The 26,496-nt window shown below is 35.4% G+C and overlaps 1 protein-coding gene across 20 annotated transcripts in view; it reads left to right on the top strand.

Moving 5' to 3' along the window:
• The window catches only part of TRDN (triadin), a 387,867-nt gene that overhangs the window by 68,099 nt on the left and 293,272 nt on the right, over positions 1-26,496 (top strand). For all 20 annotated transcript variants that reach the window (XR_011497622.1, XR_011497621.1, XM_070496108.1 and 17 more), the window contains exons 3-4: positions 11,295-11,456; positions 12,542-12,574. Coding sequence is in view for 18 of the 20 variants with exons in the window: in XM_070496108.1 (XP_070352209.1) it covers positions 11,295-11,456; positions 12,542-12,574 (195 nt within the window). In the remaining 2 variants the exon portion in view is untranslated. The remainder of the gene's footprint in view (positions 1-11,294; positions 11,457-12,541; positions 12,575-26,496) is intronic.

Raw genomic sequence — 26,496 nt, 5'->3', positions numbered from 1 at the left:
ATGGTGTAGATATTTGCCTCTGCATGATGTTATTTTCTGGTTGCCACTGCCACACGCCTCCACTGGGCAACACTCTGGCTGATGACAGATTTGGAGCACCCAGCAGGGGGAGGGGTGCTCTCCTTCATCAGTGCTTCCCTTAGCTTCTGCTTCTCTCTCTGTGAAGAGCTCTGGACTATTGCAGGACTGGAGTGCCAGGTTGGGGGAGGGGATCTTTCTTACATCTGCATGCCTCCCCCAACCACTGCCTCTCTGTGTGTAGTTCTCTGCATGCTCATGTGACTCCACCAGTAGCTGCTTCTCTCTCTGTGCTTCACGCTGGGTGATCAAGGGGCTGGAGCACTGGGTGGGGATGGGGTGCCTCCCCTAAGCTGCTCACCTCCCACAGCTATGGCCCCTCTCTCTCTGTGGAGCTCCTGCAAATCAACTTACACTCCCTTTGGAGGATCCAGCCACCCCACTACCTTCAGATGTATGGTTGCACGGGTCCCTCAAATGTCTTTTGTGTTGTGTGTATGTCCTCGGTTGGTGTATGAATGTCCTTTTGGTTGTATTTTAGAGGGGAGAGTCCAAGGGAAGAGCCTACTCCACCATGATGCTGATGTCACCTCAAGAGAAATTCTTCTATTTTCCAGTTTCTTAAGTCAGAAACATGGGGCTCCTCACAAGCTTTCCTCTTCCCCGACTGCCCATGAGCACTCAGGGATCCAAAAGAACTCATTCTACTTTTTAAAAATCTCTTGATTCTGTTCTATACTCTGTATCTTATCTCCAGAACTCCTGCCTTAGTTTCCCTAGATTGTTACAGTGATCTGCCCATAATCTTGCCTCTGCCTCCATTTTCATCCTGAGGCCAGAATAAAAATTCCAAATCTTATTTTATTATTTCCTTATTTAAAATTTTGGATATTTTTCCTTAAATATGAAGATGTGTATGAAATAAATATGTGAAATGATGAAAGCATAAACCAGAATGTAACAAAATTAGATAACTGTAAAGGGAAGAAGAGAACAGTATAGCAAGGAAGTAGCATGGAAACAAAATTTTTCTTAATGTGCGCTCTTATATAGTTTTGCCTTAGGGACCTTGTAAATGCTTTTTGTAATTAAAAAATCAAAACAGGAAAATAAAAATAAGCACTAAAATTTGAAAACATACTAAAACAAGTGGACCTAATTCTATATCATGTTACTGGCATAATCAGAGAAAATAATTACTTCAAATGATTAAAACACACACTTCTGACTCTCTGTCCTTAGTGTGGTATAAGTTGAAGGATGAAAAGAAAGAAAAGGAGATCTAAAATTCCATTCAGTGTTTTTATTTTTAACGGTAGTATTGTTATTGATATTGTAGAAAAAAGGATATAATTAAATTGATATCATTAAGAATTAATATTTTCAACAGAAAAGAGATGTGAGAATAATAGCAAAGAAGTAGAGAGAAAACTCTGTATTCTGAGATTTTATTTGGAAATATCAGTGAAACACATGGCATTTTGGAATTTCATATTTCTTTTCTATTCAAAAGGTTTAGAAACAATAATAATCCAATGCAATGAGCATCCCTGTTGACCAAATTTTAGTCTCAAGATGCCATTTCCCAATAAAAGGAACCAGGTTTCCTTCAAGAAGTAGCTGATTATAGACTTGGCTCAGGAAAGATACAAAATTTACTTTGGATGTTTTTATGCCAAGCAAGAAGTTATCAAACAAATCACTGTGGAATAGACATGCATATTGAAGTGTTTATGGATCTGGAAGTAAGAATTTAAGTATCTAGCATATGCTTTAATATATTTAGCAAACTAGAAAAAAGAAAAGATAAATGTTGGGGAAGGAGAAAGATAACTAAGATTGGCAAAATGTTGATAATTATTGAAGCTAGGTGTGGTGGATTTGTATTATGTCACCCTAGCTAAGATGGAACTGTGTTTTCCAGAATCCTCTCCCCTGCACAGTTCTGAGCCAGAGGAATCATTGTGTGCAGGATTTGGAAGGCGGAAGGCAGGCAGGACTGTGAAGGTCATTGTAGGGAACCAGGCGCAGTTGTGCATGCATGCTGTCACTGAGCCCTTGGCTCACCTTGTTGGCGTGGGGCAGCAGCTGTTCCTGCAATAGCAACTCCAGCTCCTGCCACATCCTCCTTTGGCTTCTAGCACCCCTGGCCTGGGTGACTATTTACTTCTATGATGCAAGGCAACAGCTTCTCTTTGAAGAGGAAGTTTTGGAGGTCATTAGCCTGAAGCAGTTTTCAGTTTGTTGCCATGAATTTCAGCCCTTCCCTCACAGGCTCCAGATTTTCTTGTTTCTTGATCTCTCTACTTTATGTTCATTTTTTCTTCCCAAGTACCTCTTCTTCAGCCTTCAGGCCCCAACACCACAAGTATAATTTAAAATCTCTCGTAGTTAGGTTAATATTAGAAGTATCATGGGAATTACATGAATCCAACTTTTCCTTTCATCATATTCTGAGGAGTGTTCATTGAGGATAAGTGGAACAGATTCCAGGGAATTTCAACCTCTAAATATGGTCTCTGTGTTAAAAATCTAGTTGAAGGAAAATCTATTGTGATACTTGGTTTGAAGTTAAATCATTTATGCAATTCAGTCAGGTGATTATATACAACTTTTTAAATGTCCTACATTTAAAATATAGTGTCTTTTATTGAGTCAGGCAGTATCATGGTACTCACTCATTTATCAAATAAGACATTTAAATATTTCAAAATGAGGTTTCATCATGCTCTTTTCTTTATAGGAATATCTGAAAGATACTCTATAAAAGCATCTCACAAATTACTTTATAATCTAATTACCTGGTCTGAAATGAACAGATCTAATATTTACGTTTCTTGCTAAATCACAAAGTGTTACTTAAATAAATACAAAAAATTATTTTAGCTTACATATTCAATTTCAAAGAAATTTTACAACATAGCTTGAATTCCACATTTTCATCCATACAAGAATCCTTGAAATAATATCATGTACAGTAAACAAGGTTATCCAATGCAAAGCATATAGTACAGCAGTTGAGTTTAATTTTTATTGGCCTTCATCTCCACATTTTATTATTATTCTTATCATTGCTCCTCTCAAATCCCTATAGTTAGCCAGGTCTGCTCCAATCAACCCTTTAGTCTAATCACTTTAAAAAGCTGCTATATTAGGATTTAAAGAGGATATTAAGAAGTGAGCTTCTCCTAAATATTTCTTGGGTAGAAAAGCTATTTTTAAGAAAGCTATTTTAGAGCCATAAATTATCACTGTTCTGGTTACAATAAAGGTGACTAGTCAGATACAAAATTATCCAGTGTTGTCTCTGGAACTGAAACAACCTTAAAAAAATATAGTTATCCTCCATGAGTTTTTCAAGAGAAAATACGTAATCCCAGTTAGTGCACTTTTTACAAAATTTTATTTGCAGGGTGTAAATACACCTTAGGAACTAAATATAAACCAATAAAGGTGTTGCATCAGACATTTCTTGAATTCTTGACTTTCTTGGATGTGTTACTTCCTATGTCGCTAGCGTTGGCCTTAGATTCAACTTGAAATGCAATAGAATAAGAAAACAATAAATTCATGGAAGAACAAAGGCATTTGGGGCTGGCCCACTGGCACAGTGGTTGGGTTCACACTTCCCACTCTGATGGCCCGGGGTTCACCAGTTTGGATCCTGGATGTGGAGCTACGCACTGCTTGTCAAGCCATGTTGTAGCAGGTGTCCCACATATAAAGTAGAGGAAGATGGGCACAGATCTCAGCTCAGGACCAGTTTTCCTCAGCAAAAAAGAGGAAGATTAGCAGCAGATGTTAGCTCAGGGCTAATCTTCCTCAAAAACAAAAAAGGCATTTGACTATAAGAGGTTGGATGCTGCTCCATTGTGATGATAAAACTTAAAGATGGCAGTCTGACATCATCGAATTCAACAAACTAGGCTCCAGGCAAATGGTCTAATCTCTGAGAAATTGTTTAGAAGTTACTTCAGACTGGACCTAAGAACCTTTAATGTACAACATCTTGAGTGGAAAATCATTTTGATGAAAATGGTCAATTTCATAGTGAACGTAAAAACGCATACTTTGTTTCTTCTTAAATATCTTGTGCCTTCTATTGTTAGTGCTGGAAACTCCAGGGTCCAAAGACTGAAAGGGCTATTAAATTCACTTTGAGTTTGGGGCTGGTCCCGCGGCTGAGTGGTTAAGTTCATGCACTCTGCTTGGCGGCCCAGGGTTTCGCTGGTTCAGATCCTGGGTGCGGACATGGCACCACTCATCAAGCCATGCTGAGGCTGCGTCCCACATAGCACAACCAGAGGTGCTCACAACTAGAATATACAACTATATATTGGGGAGTTTTGGGGGGGAGAAGAAAAGGAAAACAAAAAGAAGAAGATTGCAACAGATGTTTGCTTAGGTGCCAATCTTTAAAAGAAATAAAAATTAAAAAAAATTCACTTTGAGTTTTTTTCTTTTCAAATGTGTTTTAGTTAAAAATAAATAAATGAAATCAACATTTTGATCTTATAGCCTTAGGAAATTGTTGACTATTGTAAATGATGCCAAACTTCAAGTCCAAACTGTTTAATAAGAATTTTCGTTCTCTCAGCTACATTTCTGAGCATAAGAAACCTCTGCACACAGTGGAGACAACCATTGCTTTCTGCATATACTGACATAGCATTCAGATCTTTTTATCTTTTTCTCTTGTTTCTCTTACTTGTCTTTCCCTTCTTGCCATTCTGGGGGCTGGTGTGGGGTTAGTGAAATATATCTGAAGCTCTGTGTGATGTTGGTAAAGTTCTAGGGAATTCTGTTTACTCTGAAGACAAAGACTAAGTGATTTCACGTACTTCAAGAAAGAACTGTCATGTAACTCAGAACATATGAAATGATGCATAATTTGTTAATATTTTTATACACTTGATCAAAATTTCACCAACAGAGGCAAAAGTGTTCAAACACTTATCTGCAACAAGAGGGAGAGACTAGTCACTTAAAGTTATAATTTATTTAGGTCTAGAAAATTACCAGTATATATTTTGAAATAGCTATCTTCACATGGTGAAATAAGAAACAGACAGTATAGGGGAGAAAGAGAATTCCTCTGCCCTCTGGGTCCCTCTGGCTGGTCTAACAATTTAGCTGACATGAGACAGAACAACAGGGCAAAGTCAGACAAAGTTTAATAACACGTATATATGGGAGAACCCCAGGAAAACTGAGTAACTCAGCTAGAACGGCCAAAGCCACTGCCTTAAATACCATCTTCAGCTAAAGACAGAGGAGGATGTTGGTTTCAGGCTTCAAAGAGGAAGAAGACAATTTACATGGAGATGGAAAAGCAAATGTTTGGTAGACAAAACTTTGATAAGAATTGGCTTAACAAGGACCCTCACAGTTTACCAATATCCAGAGTTATCTATGGTGATGGCCTGTCCTGGGGACAGGTCTTCTATCTTAAATTGTTTTAGGCCATCAGAGGGAAGGTCGTTTCTCTCAGAGTCTTTTTTTCTTAAAAATAATCAGTTCAAAGGCACACATTTGAGATGGCCAATTCTGATCTCCCACAATAGCAAGCTCAGAAATGGCAGCACTGTATTAATTATATTATGCTTATGATATTGCACACAGTAAGTGCTAAATAATTGTCTTGAAAGAAGAATCTCTATTTTTTTAGTCAACCTCATATTGAGTACTACTATGTGCAAGGTACACATATCAGCGTGCATACAAGTTGAATTTTTCCTAATTTAGGTAGCATTTATGACACTTTTAAAAGTCTTTACTTCAGTTTAGATACAAATATTTAGGAGTGAATATTTTCTGAGACATGAGGGGCAAACACTAGTTGTTACATGAGTCCTGATAAAAGAAGTGTTTGGATTTCACAGACCCCCTAGCAAGGTTGTGAGGGCATTGTGATTAAGGGATCACAGGGTAATAATTATAACAGCTTGCATTTATGGAGCACTACCATATGTTTGAGTTAAATGATTCTGAAAATTGAATTAATAATTACTTATCCTTTACTAGATCCTTTGCCCTGCCTTAAGCACTTTACACCAAGAAGTTTATGTACAATGAGCTTGAATGAATGCCAATAGGTGCCATCTGGTACAGGCAGACACTCATGGGTAGAAGGATCACAAGATGCCTGGGACCACTGCTCTCTTGCCATCCCATGGAGTGGCTCAGACAGATGCAGATGCGCAAATCTAGAGATCCCACTTCTTAGGTGCCCTTTCCTTTGGTAAGGAATGCATGAGGGCAGCCTTATAGTGGAAGGAAAATTCATTTGAGCATGGGTACCATGCTGTCAGAATTTAGGTGACAAATACCCAAGGGGATACTGGAAATGGCAGTTGCACAACGTTTGGAGACCTAGAGAGAAAGTGAGATCATATGCAGAGCCTGCTGCTGAGGGGAAGGAAGCCACTGGCTCCAGCTAGCAAACTGGAAGAGCCTCTGGGTCACTTAAGATTCAAAGGCAGTCTTGCTTGTTTCTCCACATTATTTATTAATTACCAGACACTGTACTATGTGATTTGAATGTGTTATCTCATGTAATACTCATAACAACCTTGTGAGGTCAGCATTATCACTCATGTCATTTTACAATTTAACAAACTAAAATGCAGAGAGCTTTGTTCTTTTTTTCCACTGTATAATAGTGTTTGCCAGAACTGGGTATATTATAAATTGTAGTGTGAGAAGGGTGAATATAGACATAATAGGCATGAGGGGTTGAGGTCTTGATTTAGAAGAGTGACTTTGGAAAAGCAAAGGCTTCAATGAATTTTATAGACACGGCAAAAGTTAATCTTCTCAACATCACACAGCTATTAGGTGGGGGAAGCATGAGGATCAGAATGAAGTGAGTGAAGCACTCACTTTCAAGGCAAAATTTAAGAAAACTCTAAAAACTCAGTAATCAAGATTAATATTTTAATGCAATATTTAAAATTTCAAACTAAAGCAAAAATCTTTGATGAACAAAGTATCAAAATTTTAAATAAAGACAGGATCACTATTACTGAATCTTCCTTTTGTCTCTGGCTCCAGCATGGCTTGGCCTGGCACTAAGTAGGAGGCCTGAACTTGGATGCTCTCAGTCTGAGCTCAGAACCCATGCTTGTAAGCGTTGTTTGCTCATGTTTCTCAGGATGTGAAAGACAAAGAAGAGTCAACTATAACTTAAAGAATGTAAAACTGCTGGTCAAAGATAATGATGAAAACATGGACTCAGCTCTTTCAGAGGAAAGCAGAGAAAATGACTAATTTAATTTCCCCTGTATGTTCCCATTTAGAAACTTAAGTATCTGTAGAGTTTGGCTTCAAAGACAGAGGACAAATAAAAATTTTATTTAACTTTAAACTTTTCCTAGCCTCTCTTTTATCAGTGCCAAGAATCCAATTACTGATCATAAGGAGCCTAGAGCAGTTTCTCCTCCATCCAGTAGTATATTTTTCTGTAAGAAATATAAGATATAATTAAGAGTGACTTGAACACTGAGAAACATTCTTATCTCCTGTAACAGAAGCGCTGGAAGTAGGGTGATTATTCTGAGATTGGGTAATTCAGTGCCTCAACAAAGTCATCATAGACTCAAGTTCTTTCATTTTTCACTTTGCCTTCATCAGTGAGTCAGCTACTCTCCTCACAGTTCTAGGGCAGCTCCAGCAGCTCCAGGCTTTATGATCCCATGCAACAAACTCCTTGTTCCCCCTTTGAACGGCAAGAAAACCCCTCCCAGGATCTCTTATCCAAAATCTTACTCTAGAACCAATAGTGAATTCATGTTTTTGTTTGTTTGTTTGTTTTAAAGATTTTATTTTTCCTTTTCTCCCCAAAGCCCCCCAGTACATAGTTGTATATTCTTCGTTGTGGGTCCTTCTAGTTGTGGCATGTGGGATGATGCCTCAGCGTGGTTTGATGAGCAGTGCCATGTCCACGCCCAGGATTCGACCCAACGAAACCCTGGGCCACCTGCAGCGGAGCGCGCAAACTTAACCACTCCACCACGGGGCCAGCCCCTTTGCTTGTTTGTTTTTTAATAGCAATATAGCATAGTAATTAAGAGTCATGCTCTGGAGGGTATAACATCTGGCTCTGTCAATTCCGAGCTATGTAACCTTAGACATCTTATTTAAATCCTCTGTGCCTCAGTTTTCTTATATTTAAAATAGAGATAAAATAGTATACCTACCTTATCTGGTTATTGAAAAGAAAAAGTGAGTTAATATACATAAAGTTCTTAGAATGGTATCTGGCAGGTAATATAGGCTCTGTAAGTGTTAGCTACTATTATTTTTATAATGATCCACACTGTAATGCATGTAATTTAACTCATGGAAAGATGAGAAGTAAGAAAGTATAGATAACCTGAGTGTCTCTTAAAATAGAAGACATCAATAAAAGGTTTAATTGCATTGTATAATATTATTCCCATTGATATGATTTGGATGTGATGTCTGAGAGAAGGAATAGAACCTACTTGAGGACTACTATCTTAAGATATATCTATATCTATATTTATGTCTATATCTATATATTTTTAAAGTTGTCCACATGGCTGAAAATCAGAAGCTGGTCTTAAGCCAGTAACATTGACTTCATGAAAATGGCCTGATTTGACTATTTTAGAAGCAGATAATATACTTGTCTGCAGAGCATATTTAGTGCATTTAAGCATAAGGATAATTAAACTGATATATATTTTGTTGGATTTTATCGTTAAGTTCTTCAGTGAACACTCAGAAAGAAGGGGAATGAGGAAATGGTCTCAATCTATTCAGATCATAAAAATCTCATTTGCAGTATTCTTCCATTAGATATAAAATTTACACTCATGCTAAAAATGCCTTTAATGGTGCCAGTACAATCCAGTTCCTTACATATAATTCTTTTAAAATTCTCAATTGGAATTATAAAATTCTATTTTGTTTCCTTTCTCTAAGGGTTAATCTCACTATTCAGACTAGCATTTCTCACTTGCATGAAACTCTACAGAATGCAGTAAAATAAGGTCCAAAGAGTAAAGTTACTGTCACTGAATTGTGGAGATGGGTTTCTCTGAGTCCAGCATTTTGTAACTTGCATTGTGAATTCCCTGAAATAGAACATAAAATTAAAGATTTCCCCAGAAATCTTCTCTTGTATCATTTTTGCCTCTCTATAAGAACTTACCCATCAGCGTAAAAATGGAATACTTTTACTCTTTAACAGTGTTAACAACAGAGAACCCACTATGATTTTAGTCCTCCTTCAACCATTGCCCAAGCTCTTATTTTACTGTAAAATGTACTTGCTGTCTCTACATTCTTCCCATTTGGTCTTAAATGCATTCCACTAAAAGTGCCCTTTGCAGATCACCAATGACATCCTCATCATTGACTCTAAAGGTCTATTCTCAGCCTTCATCTTACTTACATCAGCAACATTTGCCAGTTGATCACTCTTTGCTCCTCAAAACAATTTCTTCACTTGATATCTAGTACATTACACTCTTTTTTCCCCCTGCCTCTCAATCCCTCTCTTTCTGTCTCTCTCTCTCATCTCTCCTTCTCAGAAAGCACTGCTGATTCCTCTCCATCTCTCTGACTTATCTTCCCGTCTTCTAAATCTTGGAGTATCCCTGGGTCCACTCCCTTGGTGATCACACTCAGTGTCATGACCTTGAATACCGTCTATGCTCTATTGAACTCCCAACTTTCCGTCTTCAGATAAGACTTTTCTCTTGTATGTTGTGTTGAGCTATACAAATGTCTACCTCTCCACATAGATGTCTAATATGCAACTCGAATTTGACAAGTCTAAAACTCCGCTACTTACATACTCCTCCACAAACTATGTTTCTCCCCAGTCCTCCCTATTTCTGTAAATGGAATTTCCATTGTTCTACTTTCTCACACAAAAAACCTTGAAGTTATCCTGCACCCTTCTCTTTCTCTCACATTCAACAGCCAAACCATAAGTCTATACTATAAATTCTACCTTTTAAATCCATTCAGAATCTGGCTACATCTCACCACACACAGTTACCACCCTGATAGAAACCACCATCATTTTCCTCCTGAATTATTTCATTTGGCTCCTTACAGATCTCCTAGTTTCCAGCTTGGCCTTCTTTCAATCTTCGATATGGCAAATAAAGTTACATAAGTCAAATCACTTCATCTCTCTGCTCAAACTTTCCTGTTACTTCCTATCTCAATCAGAGTAAAAGCTTAACTTTGGAGTACTTAACCTTTAGGTAATAAAATATCTTGGTATAATCCTAGTTTCTTAAGATGTCAAAGGGAGAAGAATCTCTGAAAAGTTAAAATAGTTTTTAAAATTAAGGAAAACATAAATTAAAATTTAATTACAGATTGATGAAAAATCAGGTACAACTTATACTACATTTCTACATATATCACCTCTTCAATAAGATCTTAAAGGCTATCCTTACCCCTTCAGAGCTATTTTCATATAATTAGAATGAGAAGAACAATATTTTGGAAATCTCTAATACGTCTATTTGCTTGCATTTTTACCATTTAATCTCTCATTTCACAAAACAATTTGTATCTCCTGGGGTATAAAAAAGAGAAGGTTTATAGACTTCAATTTTTCCTAATTCTATCCATTGATGTTATTAGAAGTTCAAACACTTCTTATTTTCAGGTACTGGGACATCTAACAAGGATTAACCAGTTGAATATAGATGGAACTTGATGTGATCACTACCTTGAGAACTCCAGATTTTTCCTGATGTATCACAAATTATAATAAATGGATCTATCAGTCTTACTTTAGTCATAACTACTCAAGTCAACTTGGAAGTTATTGTTTGTCTGAAAACTTACGGAGCCATCTTCTCCATGTTGCTTGCCAGTACAATATGGGCCAAGAATGATGTCTTCTGTTTCTGAATGTCCATAATTTAGGGATTATATTGCAATTTAGACAACATAAAATTACGTTATTTTAATTCATTCCTAATTTTTCCCTGTGTTGAACTCTTACTTTGATTATAAACTTCTCCAGGGTGATTTTGTTGTTGGTAACCCCATAGTGTTTGGTACCAGAGGTACCCAATAAATTTGGGTTTTAGGTGAATACATGTGTATACTAAGACAAAATGGAGTTTCTATCTCTCAGCAAAAAATTGTAGCCAAAAGTTATTTAAATTCATGAAACTGACATATTCACTGTGTCAAAAGAACAAATCAGGAAAAACAACTTTTCTTAGCTTCTTTAGGAATGATTGTAAAAATTTTCCTTTCTTTTTCATTACTTTTAGCAACCTCTATTTCCAAGATTGGCTCAGATCCTCTGAAACTTGTACATGATGCTGTGGAGGAAACCACGGACTGGGTTTATGGCTTCTTTTCTTTATTGTCTGACATCATCTCATCTGATGGTGATGAAGAAGATGATGATGGTGATGAGGACACTGATAAAGGTACTAAGAGCATAGGGACATATCTAACTGCTAGGACAAATACTAGATATGCATTATAGTAGTTTGCTTAAGTTTAAGCACAAATGAGCACTTGGGTCAGGGTAACCGCAAATGAATACACTTCTGAGTGCTAATAGCATGTCAGCAGGCTACTAAACTCAGTGAATTGGTCTCTATTTGGCTTTCATCTTATAGTTTATCTGCCATGATGGCCAAGATGTCAAAATTGAATGCTATCATTAGAGTAGCATTACAATAGGGAGGGTCTTTTTATGCACTACTACAAACCCACAATAGAAACTCACATTTATATGCTTCTTTGGGAAAAAATAGTAGCTATTTCTCAAGTTTATCCTTAGAAAGATTGAACTAATAACGGCAAACCTAAATATACATATAAATGTTTTACACACATAAGTCATAGTCATAGTTAAATAGTAGAAAGCAACCCTACTAAAATCATAATCAAAAGTAAATTTATTGAACCAAACGGAGGTGTAGAATGGAGAGACACATTCTAAATGTCACAACAATTATGCAACTAACCTATGTACACTCTCATACATATAAACAAATTAAAGGAAATAACAAACTCAAACCACACATAAACTAGTATTGAGTTCATGTGAAAAGAACAAAGCACTGTGATTCTGTCTTTTAGATGACATCTTTTAGGGTCAGCCTTAGACATCAGAAATTATGTGTTCAGCCTTGACTACCAGGAAAGTTCTTATTATTTTAGCCCTTTCTACGACTTTGTCTGAATTTGTATTCATTTGGTCCCAGTGACAGGTCAAGATGAACAATAGCAACTGAAATGAACATGATATAGGAACTATAATGTATAATTTGGATCACTGCCACAATTTTATTGAACTCATAAAAGTGAAACCATCTCAAATAAGTGTTCATAAACAAAGTTTATGCCTAAAAACTGGAATTTGGAAGCAAAGTAATATAAGGACTATTATTGTCAAAACGAATAGATGGTTTTTTGAAATGAGCAAAAGAAAATGGGAAAATAGAGCAGCAATATTATGCTATGCTAAAAGTTTTTGTAATTTACTGTTTTTGTCTTGATTTAGGAGAAATAGAGGAGCCGCCCTCGAAAAAAAAAGGTTAGTTTTTCTGCCCTTGAAAAAAATTCCTTTTCTCTTATGGTAATGTTGACTTTTAGCATGACTCAAATATATCTTACTTGAGTTGTAGCCTTTATTTTTAATGTAGAATTTTTTGTTTAATGATTAGATTAAGATTTATAGTTAGGAAAAGAAATACTCTATTCTTTCCAATGAAGCTGACCCTGCTATTTTTCAGTTGATTATTCAAGTGAAGCCTTCTTCAGTCGATCTGTGAATTCATCTACACACAGATCAATGTGAGTTGGAATTGCAGGAATGAGTGGTGAATGCTGTAGCATTGGAGATAGTCCAAGAAGATGACACTCACGATCTTTATTCTCACCATGGCCAGATTTACTGATTTTAAATTTTACGTCTTATTTTATTGTCAGTATTATTTTTCACTTTTAGGTGATAACTGTGGCACAGGGTGGCTGAGATACTGTGGAGGATAATAATCTTGAAGGCGCAAGCATAGCCAGTCAGTATATATCATGCATCACCTTGAAGGACTAGAGTTAGCCGGGTGTGCTTGGATGTAGTCGAGAGGGATTCCTGCAGGAATAGCCAAGGTCTTCAGTGACTGAATCAGATGGTCACAAATCCACAAGATGAGAGCAATAAGGCTAGGAAAAAAGGGGTATAGCTTTGGGGCAAGATCCTCAGAGGGGCAGGGATTTTTACAGGAAGGAGTAGGAATTATGTCTGGAAGGAACAATCGGGAGCAAGGGATACCATCCTGAGATAGATTTAGTGCGTGGGAGAGAAACAGCCCATGCTTGAGTCAGGCTTGATAAAATTGCAATGTTCTCGTTATTGCTGCACATGTTAGCAGGAGGCTCTTGGGAGTATCTACTCCAGGGGAGAACTCGCTGGCTTCTGTTGCTCTCTCCCCAGACCTACTGTGAATGCAAACAGTGGGATCTAAATTTGGAGCTTCAGTGTTTGAGCAGATGATGATCATCTCACTATCTAGGGTAAAATCCACTTAGTGTATGTTAATTTGGAAATATGAATTTGTAACTTGTCCAACAAAAGAGAACTAAACTAGTGAAACTCAACTGTGACAAAGCCATCCAGAATTGAAAGTGTTTATGAAGCTAATGAGGGGAGAAAAGATGGCTTTCCTGACTCACAAATCCAGACATACTTCAGCCATGAGATCCTGCTTTAGAGATTCTAGATTAGTTTGTAAACTTCTTGAGGTCAGAAAGAGTCTTTTTACAGCTGATTTCCAATGGATAGTGCCTAGAACATAGTCAAAGTTTAAGCTAATGAGTTAATAGTCATTATATAGAAATAACAGCTTATGTATATGTCTATTCCAATTGGAAATGGAAGAAGGAAAAACAAATAACGTTTTTTTACTTATACTTATAAACTGGATTCTACAAGAATATTATAAGATCATATTCTCCATAAATCAATACATAGCATTTAATGAGGAATCTGTTCTTTCCTTTTGATTTGAATCTCCCCATGGGATTATTTTAAAATTGTTTTGTGTAATGATTAGCATAAATTGCAAATCCACACAAAGCTGTTTAATTATTTCTTAAATTATTGCCTTGGCTCATCAAATCAGCAGAAAAACTATTAAGTAGTTGTTTAGGATACTTTTTAAAAAATGTCAGTTAAAACAGGCTAAGGGATGTATGTGTGAAAAACCACTAATATCTTGCAGGACTACTAGGAAGCGAATTGATTGAAAACCACCTGAATATATTTTCTTAATAATATTATTCACAAAGTTACAAGAGAAAATGGACATTTAAGGAACGATTTTATACACTGCACCTTCGATACAGAAGTATGTAATAATAAACATAAATTGAAGTAGACTGAAGGAAATATGTTTCATTACAATGATTATTATTTTTTATTTTTAAGCTTTCCTTTGGTAGAGTCATAGAGGCAATGACAGTTTTAAAGCAATATGTAACATATTACAAAACACTTCAAATCCATATTCTCATTTAAAAGCATATTTTTAATATTATTATTAGGAAAGAGAAGATATGAGTTTATCCATATCTTATGATGAATTATTTCATACATTTCCATATTTAAAATTGGAGCTTAAGAATTACTTTTTTCTGTAATCTAGAATGATGATAGTCTCTTAAAACATTTGATTTTCATTCATCTAACTGACTCTTTATTAATCTCTTCATTAATACTCTTTCCCATTCAGATATATTCAATAATATTTAGTCATTTTATATCACCTAAATTACCAGGCAGTGGCACGTTTCAACAGCTCTGTGTCTATATAAAGCATTTTATTTAAATGCACTTAAAATTTCCATTTCGTTTGTCCAGTTATTGCTATTTTTACCAAAATAAAATTTCAACCACCTTGTTGTTCATGGCTGGAGTCTGCAGTTCTAATCTGATGTGGAATAATGGTCCAGTCAAATAATCTTAGGGTTGTAGGATTGATTATTAAAGAGATTATTAATATGAAGGAAAGTTTTGACTCTACTATTCTGTGATGTATTTGTTATATATACATATAGCTTTAAGGTATTAGGTGTAGCGCGTAGTGTCTTTATATTCTTTATTCATATTTATTTTTCAGCCTGTCAAAACTTTAGAATATTAAATTCTATTAGCTAACACTCCATGATGAGGGTCCAAGGCACTGAATCATGATAAAATATTAGATTTTTGATATATATTTTCTTAAAACTTATGACTATCAAAACCAAATACCAGCGTAAATCACGTTTCCCGGAACAATTACTTGCTGTGTATGAGGGGTGTGGTTTGCTTATCTGGAACTGTTCTATTTGGATGGCATTCTTCGCCTGAGGGTACACATCATGGCTGTGTTAACACCTCACTTTCTAAGGGGTACACAAGTGCAGATAGCTTTAAAGAAATCAAATTACATTTGCATGCTTTCCTAAAATTGATCTGCCTGAGAACATATCCAAGTTTATAACAGTACTACTTCTACTTTACAAGATAAAGAAATACACTTGACCCATCCCTAAACTGCTAGAATACCAACCAAAAGACCAATAGGCCTTGCTGCCTGTCCTGCGAGCGTCTGCTGTGCAGGTGTGTATATGGTGATGGGATGTTCTTTGTTCTGAAGTCAGAGAGATGGTGGAGTGGGGTGATTGGAGTAATGACAAGTTTCATTCAATGACTTTGCATTTTATTTACCTGATTCATGTAAAACAGGGCATTGCTTTTGAGAGAGAGATCCATGAGAGCAAAGCAAAAATAGTATCAATAGGAAATACGGAGAGCTAAAAATGGCTTTTAAAAATTTAAATGTAAGCCATTCTTTTCAGTTATCCTCAATACTTGTTCCTAGGAAGTGTCACTGGCTTGAAAGAAAGCGCCTTGAAACAACCAAACAGTGTAGGTTAGTGACACTGATTCTTTTAAATATAACTGGAATATTTTCTGAGAAAACCAAACTTTTAAAGATGCATTGAATAAACCCATGGATGCCACATTTCTATGATTCCTTTCAGATTGTGTACTGTTCAAAAAGGAATTTAAAACCTACTTTATGTAATTATACTATGAAATATTTAACCTAATTGTAGTCAAACCTCATTTCATCTAATATAAAATGTTTACTATTTTATACCTCCTATTGATAAAAAATTAAATTATATACTATTTGCAGAATCAATGCACTATATATATGAATGTGTGTATATACATATATGTGATACAATATATCTCATTTATTAATTACGTTATTTATATTATGTATATTTTCTACCTATCAATAAAAAAATACAACTATATGCCAGCTGCTGGTTCTATATATATATTTAATATTTAAATGTATATATTTAATATATTTCTGTTGCACTTAATACATTTAAAAATTTTATCATGATAGCTAACAAAATTATTAGACTTATTAGTTTTATATTTGGAATTTATTTATTTATTACCCAAAGTAAAACATCAGAATTTGATATCCCCCTCACACCTATATTGCAGGAATTTAAAACTTTTTACATACTCCTAGTTTCATAAACAACTTAAAATTTTACCTATATATTAGATAGTATTAGAATAAATAAAATAATGTGCAATAAAATATTGCTCTGTCTTCTCTTTATAACATTTAAAAAATAAATTTATTTTAAATCCACATCATTTTAATCTTTTTATCTACTTTTAATAACATATTTTTTAAACATGTTGCAGAATTTATTTTTTCTTAATAATTTCCACAACGCTTTATATGTTTTTGGCAGAAAATAAATTTGATTTGAGTAAGCAGTTTGAAAACAAAGGCTGGTTTTGCCCATTTTCTAATGGGGCAAACATTTTCCATAAATGAAGTGAGCAGCTGCTCCAAGGTGTAGGTGAAATATACCTAAAAGAAAAAACACATTTAAAGTCATGCAAAAAAATATCATTTTACCCAGAGTCATTAGAATTTACAATAGTTTGAGAGTAGTAGAAATGTCTAGAAGTCATTTGGGAAGTTTGATAAAGCCATTTTGCTTCCAAGAAATTCAGAAAGTGAATGACCCTCAGGATACAGTAACAAATCTTTTGCAAATCGTTCATTTTTAAAATCTTCATTTCCAATGAAATTGAAGGTGGCATTAATCAACTACTTATCAGAGGGATTGTTGAAAATAAATTTCTTGTTGATTCCCTATATCATTTTAACATTACTTGGAAGTAGATAAAAAAAATTGAATAACATCACCATAATAAAATTGTCATCTGTGTGTGTGTAGATCTACATACATGCATATACTTATGTATGTATGCATATATGTTCATAAGGCTTCTCAACTTTTGTATCTTTAAAAGTAAACAATAGGATTACATTTGTTGCTAAATTCTATCTAATTCCAGTTGTGAATCACATTTATCCACAGATACGAGAACTTTTTAAAGCTCTATGCGTCTCATAAAGAGATGCTTTTCTAATAAAATTTTATTTTTCAGATTTAAAAACTATGTATGAAAATTTATAAGACATTAACCTTTAGGCTCTTATGACTACAGGATATGAAATAAATTTTAAATTCAATATATACATATTTTTTTCTAGAAAAGCATGATGGTGTGATCAAGAAAAACAATTTCCAAGGATAAAAATATATTACTCCTGAATAAAATTTTGTGAGAGAAGTGGAATGAAAATAGCTTGTTGGTATATATTTTAAACTGATAGTGAAGAATCTCAAAATATTACAGTATTTAGACTCCATCCACCTGATATTATAAAGGGATGTAACAATTTTTACTTTTTTTTTCTGGTGAGGAAGATTGGCCCTGAACTAGCATCTGTTGCCAACCTTCCTATTTTTGCTTGTGGATGATTGTCCCTGAGCTAACATCTGTGCTAATCTTCCTCTATTTTGTACGTGGGACGCTGCCACAGCATGGCTTGATGAGTGGTGTGTAGGTCCGCGCCTGGGATCCCAACTGGCTAACCCTGGGCCACCAAAGTGGAGCATGTGAACTTAGCCACTACACCACCAGGCTGGCCCTGCAATTCTACTTTTAAATGTCAAAATTTACAATAATCTGAAAATTATTTGTGACTTTTTAACTTATGATGAACAATTTTAGATGTTATCTTCAAAATATGGAAAGATACACAGAGTTTTCCAAAATATTCTATGGGAATGTCAAAGAAAAAAAATGGAAGTCACTGTAATAGAAAATGAAGATTTCTTTTGCTAGATAACCCTAGGATTCTGAGTGAGAATAAAGCATGGAGGTCCAAGATTCCACCATGGTCAACAATGTGTATCCTTAGATGATCACTATTTTTGAACACTGACATATTTTGTCCCTTCAAGAAATTTATTTTTTGATAAATCTTTTTCAATTGCTTTCTATGTGCCAAGCAATGCACTAGGTGGAGAAGAACACGTAAGTCTTTGCTTACGTTCCCAAAGGCTGATAATGTAAGTTTGGTAAATATGGTAAAAATTAAATTACTGTAATGGAGCTTTTATGTGTTATTGCTAATAAAGTTAATTATTCCTTGCTAGTATCAGGATCAATGTAACATGGTATTCTATAGCCAAAGTAATTGTAAATGAGTAAAAGATCACCTTATTTAGGATAATGTAGTGAAAAGACCATAATGAAGATGAAATGAGATAAAATAGTTCGGGCGTTGCACATTCGATAATGATGAGGGTAAGTCTTTATATGAGGTGATGATATGCAAACTGAACTGAAAGAAGATGAAAATATGAATAACAGTAATGACACTGCAAATAAGTAAACTATTTTTTAGACAAAATTATTTTTAATTCTCTTAATTATTCATAAATACTCCAAGTCGAAGTTAAAACCAGGCTCATCAACTCTCTCAGAGAGAGAGAGAGAGAGAGAGAGAGAAAAAGAGAGAGAAAATCCAGTATTCTTCAAACAAAGTTAAAAATATGTCTATTCAGCATAAGCATCTTAATTTTTTTCTATTTCTTTTTCAAGAATAAGGTACTGGTTTCTCACAAAGCTAATATGATTTTGCTTTTATGTTTCTATATTAATATTTATGTGATGCTGACTTTTCAGAATAGGTAAACATTCACAGAAAGTGTAATTCTTTAGTGAATATATAGCTTTTTAATATTTTTATGCTAACATTTCCCATAATGGATATACTTATCTCCTTTTTACAGTTTATCCTTATTTAATCCTCAGTCTATAATGTCTGTCTATAAGAATAATCATTACAGCATTTATGTCCTTTGAAGTATGTAATTTTAGCAGACAATAATAGTCTCCTAACAAGAAATTGCATTTTATAATGTCGTTTCCTGACACCTAGCTTTAAAGTCAAGAAAGAGTAGTTTCAGTCGTTCAGTGCTATGCATACTCAGTTTTTTGGGAAGGAAAAACTGGTCTCCAGTTTTAGGGACATGGTGGCCTTATGTGCTAAATCATCTCTTGCCTTAGAGGAAAGAACCAGAAGCCCCTCTGCATTATGTTGAATTTCCTCGCTTCCTAACTACTTGCTCTTCCTCGCTTCCTAACTACTTGCTCTTCGGTTTGAACAGCACCCAAAACCGAAGGCTGATGTTCTGTGAGATTGTACCTGAGGAACGCCAACAGCGGAGGAGAGTCTTCTCTACTTAGAGCAAAACAAATTACATTCTCCTTATAGTCGCATTTTTAAATTGCCCTCAAGACTCTCGGGTCAAAAGGAACCCAGTAAATTTTAGCTCAGTTCTTTCATTGTATATTTTTCTCACTTTATTGAAATCCATCACAGTTCTTTGCAGTCAGGGTGAGAATGAGGAAGAGCCAGGAAATTCGAGCATCATAAATATTCAGGACTTTAGGATTAGGCCATTCAGAAGGTTGTATCATGTCATCGGGAGTAAGATAGATGGACAAGTTTCCGTGCCAGAGATTTCATTGCATCCATCTTTGCTGGCGGCTTCAGGGGCTCACACCAGGCTGAACATTAAGTGTCTGCAAAATATGGTGAGTGAGGAAAGGAGGGAGAATGGAACGGTGACTAAACTTGTTAAAATTCATAGCCTCAGAATATTGGTTACTAGGTAGGCCCTAGTAACATTGTTAAGCAGATACATTTATCTTTGGACCTCTCTTCTAAATAAGTCTAGATCAAAACCCAACTCCCTTACTGCACTGCTGTCTATTGCCCTCGGGCTGCACAAGGAACTCAGTGCTTTATCTTCTGCCTGTCTTTCCCAATATTGACCAGACATATGACGACAGGGGGCAAAGCCCAAAGAGGACAGACTGTGGGCTTGGAGGTGGACTCAGAATGAAAAAAGCTGAGGAGGCTGGGGTAAAGGCCGATCTGGTGAGTGATCCAGAGATTCACTTCTCCAAATGGTTGCAGCTATAGTGGACGCTCCTTCCATGCGGTCAGGCACCTTTAGTTTCTTGTGCTGCCCTGAAGAGCTCATCTCCATCAAGGCAAGCAAGCTAGAACCACGGTCACTGAAATAATAGCGGGTAAACCCAGCACCGGAAGGAACAGGCCAAAGAAAGCAAGAGATCAGATTTTGGTGCCAGCATCCTGCGGAATAAAAAGGCTCTCTGAGACGATTCAACTCTGGCTCAACTGTTTTAAGCAGTTTTTGTTGGGGCAAGAATAATCTCAGCGTCACTACATTTCTACCTGTAAGTAAGATTGGATAAGGAATTTGAGAAGCGTACGAGCGGGAAGTTGTTAGGTCTAATGTATTCCAGACTCTTTTTCTTTGAGCTCTATACATTTCCTTTCTCAAAATCATGAGAAACTAAGGTGCTGGTTGGGTACAGATGGCCTAATTATTACAGATTATGAAATCTGTAATAATTTCATTTAGAAAAGTTTGTTGAAGAATAAAACAAGTCAAAAAAAGCAAAACAGAAAACTTACCAGTAGTTCTCAACTTTGTGCATCAGATTCAAACAATGGCTTAGAATTGTTTTGTTGACAAGAGACCAAAATCTATTTCACACTGGCTTAATGAAAAAGATACTTTATTGGTTCAAGTGATTGAAAGATCCAAGAGTAGAGCTGGCTTCAGCGATGACTTGATACAGGTTTTTATATACTGTAGTCATGTGTGACTTAACAAGAATCATTTTGAGAAATGCATCTTTAGGCGATTTTGTAGTTGTGAACATCATAGAGTGGACTTACACAAACCTAGACCATACAGCCTACTACATGCCTAGGCTATATGGTACTAATCTTGGGGGACCACTGTTGTATATGTGGTCTGTTGTTGACCAAAACATCCTTATGCAATGCATGACTATAATGATATTAGTAAATCCTCTCTCTTTGCTCCTGACCCTGCTTTCCTTTGTCTGCTTCGTTTGCTTATTTCTCAGGCAGGCTGTCATCTCCTATTGGTAATTATAATCATCAGAAGCTTGAGGCCTAAATTATTTTACTTTAGCAACTCAGGAGAGGAGCCTGTGCTCTTTCCCAAGAATTTCAGCAAAAACCTTGTAATTGACTCTCGTTGATCTGTATTGAGTAACATACCCTTCTTAGAACAAATCCGTTGGCCAGGCTCATGCAACATACACTTTGTCAAGACCTAGGAAATAGACCCAGCCTTGGAACTACAGAGTGAGGTCAGCATCATCTGAACTATTTGTATTGAGTTTGGAAAAGGATTGGTTCCTTAAACTAAGAAAGGGATGCTGTTACAATAATGATTTCTAGCAGGAAAGCTTCAGATGTCTTTTTAAATTGGAATCCCAGATCACTTCCCACTTCAGATTTACTAAATCAGAATCTCCAGAGGTTGAGCCTTAAGCAGTTATATTTTTTAAATCTCTGCAATGTACTTCTAACTCACAACCAGGGTAAGAACCATTGCAACTCAAATGATTAATTCTAAAAGTAAGTGATTTTATGTGTTGTGACACCAGTAAAGGATAGAGTTGAGGCTAAGTGGATAACTGCATGCTTTGTTTACACATAGCGACTGCTCTTCAATATAAATTTGCTGTTAAGAAAATACCAGACTATGAATGATAAAATGCAAACTAAGTTAATATCACTGTTACATTGACCTAGGCCATTGGAATAACTATTGACAGCTGATGCTCATCAGCAGAACACACCAAAGTTTTAAACATGACTGAGATAGACTCAAATGAACGTGAGGAGGAGATATTTGTGTTGGGTCCCCTTCTTCTCTTAACCAACCTCCTTTGGTTAAGTCATGTAACCTCAGTGGCTCTCAGTTTTCACATCCATAAAACAAAGATGCTTGATTTACTGATGTCCAGGTCCTTTCCAGCTATATTTTGTGATTCTATGATTGAATCTTGATGTCATATATTAATAATTTTACCAAGAATTTCATTGGGACTAGAGTTTGCAACTCAAAGTATGCACCATGCAACAGCAACATTAACATCATCTGGGAGTGATTTAGAAATGCAGAACCCAGCTCCCTCTGGATCAAATGAATCAGAATCTGCATTTTAAGAAGAACCCCAGGTGATTCATATGCACATTGAAATTTTGAGACACATCGGTCTAGACAGTAGTTCCTACTTCAGACTGTGCTTCTGAAACCACCTGAGAGCTTGTGTAAATTAGAGATCTCTAAAAGGTTCCTCACCATGAGAGACTAATTGATTAAGTTTGGGCTGCAGCTCAGGAATAGATTTTAAAGTCTCCCCAGATGATTCTGATGTATAGCCACATCGATCTTGTCTAGTACATCATCACATACGAAACACATGCTAACACAGCCAAAACCTCATCCAAATCTGTAAACTCCACCTGTGATTATCTTATAAAAGATATTTGTAATCATTTCCACCTCTGTCTGGTGTATGAACACATGGAAAATATCATCTCATTTATAAATGGAGAAAATGAAATTTAAAGAGGAAAATGGATTAACCTGAGATTAGGGAGTTAATGGCAAAAAATGTGATTGGATAGATACCATCTTACTATATTTATTTTGGAATTTTCTGTAGGGGTCAGTAGTATGCAGTGTTGAGAAGAATATTTTTCTTGAAAAAGTTTAGCTTATTTTTATGAAATTTTAGCAAGTAATCAAACCTAAGAAAATAAAGGTTCAAAACATTTTTATGTTTATGGGATTCAACATCCCTGAAGGAAACTGTCCTCAATATTTGCCCATCAATGTATCTGGAGTGTGTGGCCACCTCATCACAAACATCAGGTTCTTTGAGGGGGAGAATATTCCTCTTCATGCTCTTCGTGAATGATCAGTAGTGTACTTCCCTCAAAATTTTTCTTTAGCAATATAACAGAAAAATTGTCAGAAAATCATAGAAAAGACAATTACCTACATCATTTGGTGTGCTTATCTAAAATATTGAGAATTCAATAAAATATTTCCCCTTAGCATTCCTTAATTAACCACTAAATAGATAACTAGATTTGCTTGGCTATTTATCATAATTAAACTTTTGTGTCCTAGTCACAATGGACAAAATCTTACAAATAGAGATTCTATGTTCAAATGAATAAATAATTTGAATTTTTAATATTAAAATGAGAAAATTGAAAGAAGGCATTCTGTATTGTGTAGCGCTTGTGAGATATATATAGAAAACACAATGACAAAAGGCAGTCTTTAAACGCCACAACCCTCATAATAATTTAATAAACTGGGTTGTCACCTAAAAGAATCACGATGGTTGCCTTGGTGACAGAGATTATCCTTTTAAATTGTTGAATCTCTCATTTTAAAATCTTGAAATGATAATATTTTTAATTTATTAACAGTGTGTCATATTGATAGAGAAAAATTGTGTGCTTTAAACTGGCCACGTAAGTTTTAAGCAAATTATAAACTGTTTATTCCATAAACTTTGTTATGATTGTAAGTAGAAAAAAACTATCACAAGCAAAATACATGTAATATAACAAAATAACTCAGGAAGACTTCACTACAAAATAAGCTCATTCTTAGAAATCATTTAGCACCATCTATTTTCACTAATTTTGGTCCCGTTGATTGCTCCTACTAGCGATCTCCCCATTTTTAGTACCCATGGCCTCTCTTCCCTGGTCACAAGTGAAAGCTGAGCTCAGAGAGTCTTGGCAAAATCTGTTGGCCCATGATTTCCATTGGCACCATGAGAGATTTAGAGCTTAGGGGAAAACACTTTGGTAGAATTAAACAGCCTAAACATGAAGAAGGAGAACCAAGCCAATGAAACAAATCTTCACTTCTAATTTGGAGAAGTTTTAAATATTTTGTCTACTAACAATTATATGTTCCTGTGGGACACGCAACACACACTATGAGACCCAGAAAATTTCCCATTACACCTAAAAGTTCCAATGCGGGCCACTGAGGGGGTCGCTAAAATCTATACTTATTCTCTCAGATGTCCAGCATAAATACATATAATAAATGCCATAATTTCATATTTCTACATATAAAATACCATAAATATATGAGAAAGTGATATTAGACAAAAGAATGTAGATTATCATCGAAATACCATAATCATCAATGGGAAATGCTAGAGAACTGTGATAGTACCTAACATGTAGGACAAACAGAATCGAAATTTTGGATTCCTTCTTTTAAGCTAGGTTAAGTAACATCTCCCATTTTTAAATCTTTCTCCCAATTTTTTCTGTTGAAAGAGACATGATATTTGATTGTCAACATTTTATTACAGGTATAATATATTCAATTCATATTATTTTTAATATAAAGATGGATGAATGTTTTGAAATAAGACAAAATATTTTAAAAAATGCTCAATGTCCTTAATTTGATTATTATTTGGCTTTTCAGTGTCCCAGAAAAACAATATGAAAAACATCTATCTTTTGTACGAGTTTTGCAGTTTACAAATACCTTTCACATACATTATTTATTTCCACAAATAGTAAAATTCTGCACCTTTCCCCAGCATTTCTAATAGAAGGTAAAAAAATTTGAAATATGACATTTTACTTTCTCAAACTTTTCAACTCTAAAATTTCATTTTAAAATTTTCATTTTAGTACTTCAGTTGTTTGAGAGTTGTGTCATAAAGAACAGGTGAGATATAATCCGTTACTGCTATCTATATTGTGCAAGAGTTTATAACTTATAATCATGCCTAAACATTTATTTTTTATTGTTTAGAAAGACATTTTGGTGAGGAAGACTGGCCCTGAGCTAACCTCTGTTGCCAATCTTCCTTTATTTTTTATTCTCCCCAGAGCCCCAGTGCATAGTTGTACATCCTAGTTGTAGGTCACTGTAGCTCTTCCCTGTGGGATGCTGCCACAGCATGGCTTGAAGAGCGGTGCATAGGTCCGTGCCCAGGATCCGAACTGGTGAACCTCAGGCGGCTGAAGCAGAGTGCGAAAACTTAACCACTTGGCCGCAGGGCTGGCCCCAACATTTATTTTTTAATTTAGTATATATTTATCAAGTGGTTAGTATATGCTAACCATTGTGTTGGGCATGGAAAATTTAATGTAGAACAAGATAGACATGATTCTTGCTCTCATCAAGTTTAGAATTTAGTGAGAGATCGCTAATAACAGTGATGATAGTAGCCAATATTTACATGATGCTCATTCGATATCAGTTGCTCCTCTAAATCCTTTACTTTATAATATATTTTAATTCCTGCATAAATCTATGTGTTAGGTCTTATTATTAACTTCATTTTATAGATGTGGAAATAAAGTTCACACAGCTAGTAAGTATGGGAATCAGATTTGAATTGTGCAGATTGACTTTCGCATTAATTGTCTTGAACACTAAGGTGTATCTCAATACATGTCAGAGATGACAATATTTTTGTATAGATTTTTAATAGCTATTCTATGCCTAGATTTTCCTAACAAAATAAGTAGTGTTTTAATTATAGTATAATTCTATAGATTTATGCCATCTTTCATATGACAATTATTAAAATAATCATTTAATGATCACTGCAACCCCAAAATAAGGAAGAGTCTTACTAATTTTTATTTATTCTCAGCAACATCATGAATTACTATATCGGCTCCTCTTGTTTCTGAGCACTTCATCAGCCTGGTGCTGAGATTTGGGATCTCTTCAGCGACATTGAACTCTGACCTAATTATTCCTCGGGCATTGGACTTTAGAAAAACAGCCTAACTGAGGAAGATGTATTTCCTGTTATCTCTATTGAATTATAAAGCATGAAAGCCAGAGTTTAAATTCTTCGAGTTCCTTAAATGAAATAGATTTATAAATGCATTGAAAGTCCAGCTTGATGGTTTTCTGGTGACTTCAAATGATTTATTTTTAGAGTGGGAGATGAATAACAATAGGAAGCTAAAAGGAGACATCTACTCGTTTGTCCACTTCTCTTATTCACTAACACTTCCCCACAGGTTGTGAGAAAAGTGGTGGGAGAAAATCAGGAGTAGTGAAATAAATCAGAATGTACTTCCCACATTCTAGGGAAGTAACTTGCCTTCTTGTCAATCTTTGAGCTTCCCTATA

Source organism: Equus asinus, chromosome 24 (genome assembly GCF_041296235.1).
Source record: "Equus asinus isolate D_3611 breed Donkey chromosome 24, EquAss-T2T_v2, whole genome shotgun sequence".
Classification (NCBI taxonomy): domain Eukaryota; kingdom Metazoa; phylum Chordata; class Mammalia; order Perissodactyla; family Equidae; genus Equus; species Equus asinus.
This window is presented reverse-complemented; position numbering and strand designations above follow the sequence as displayed.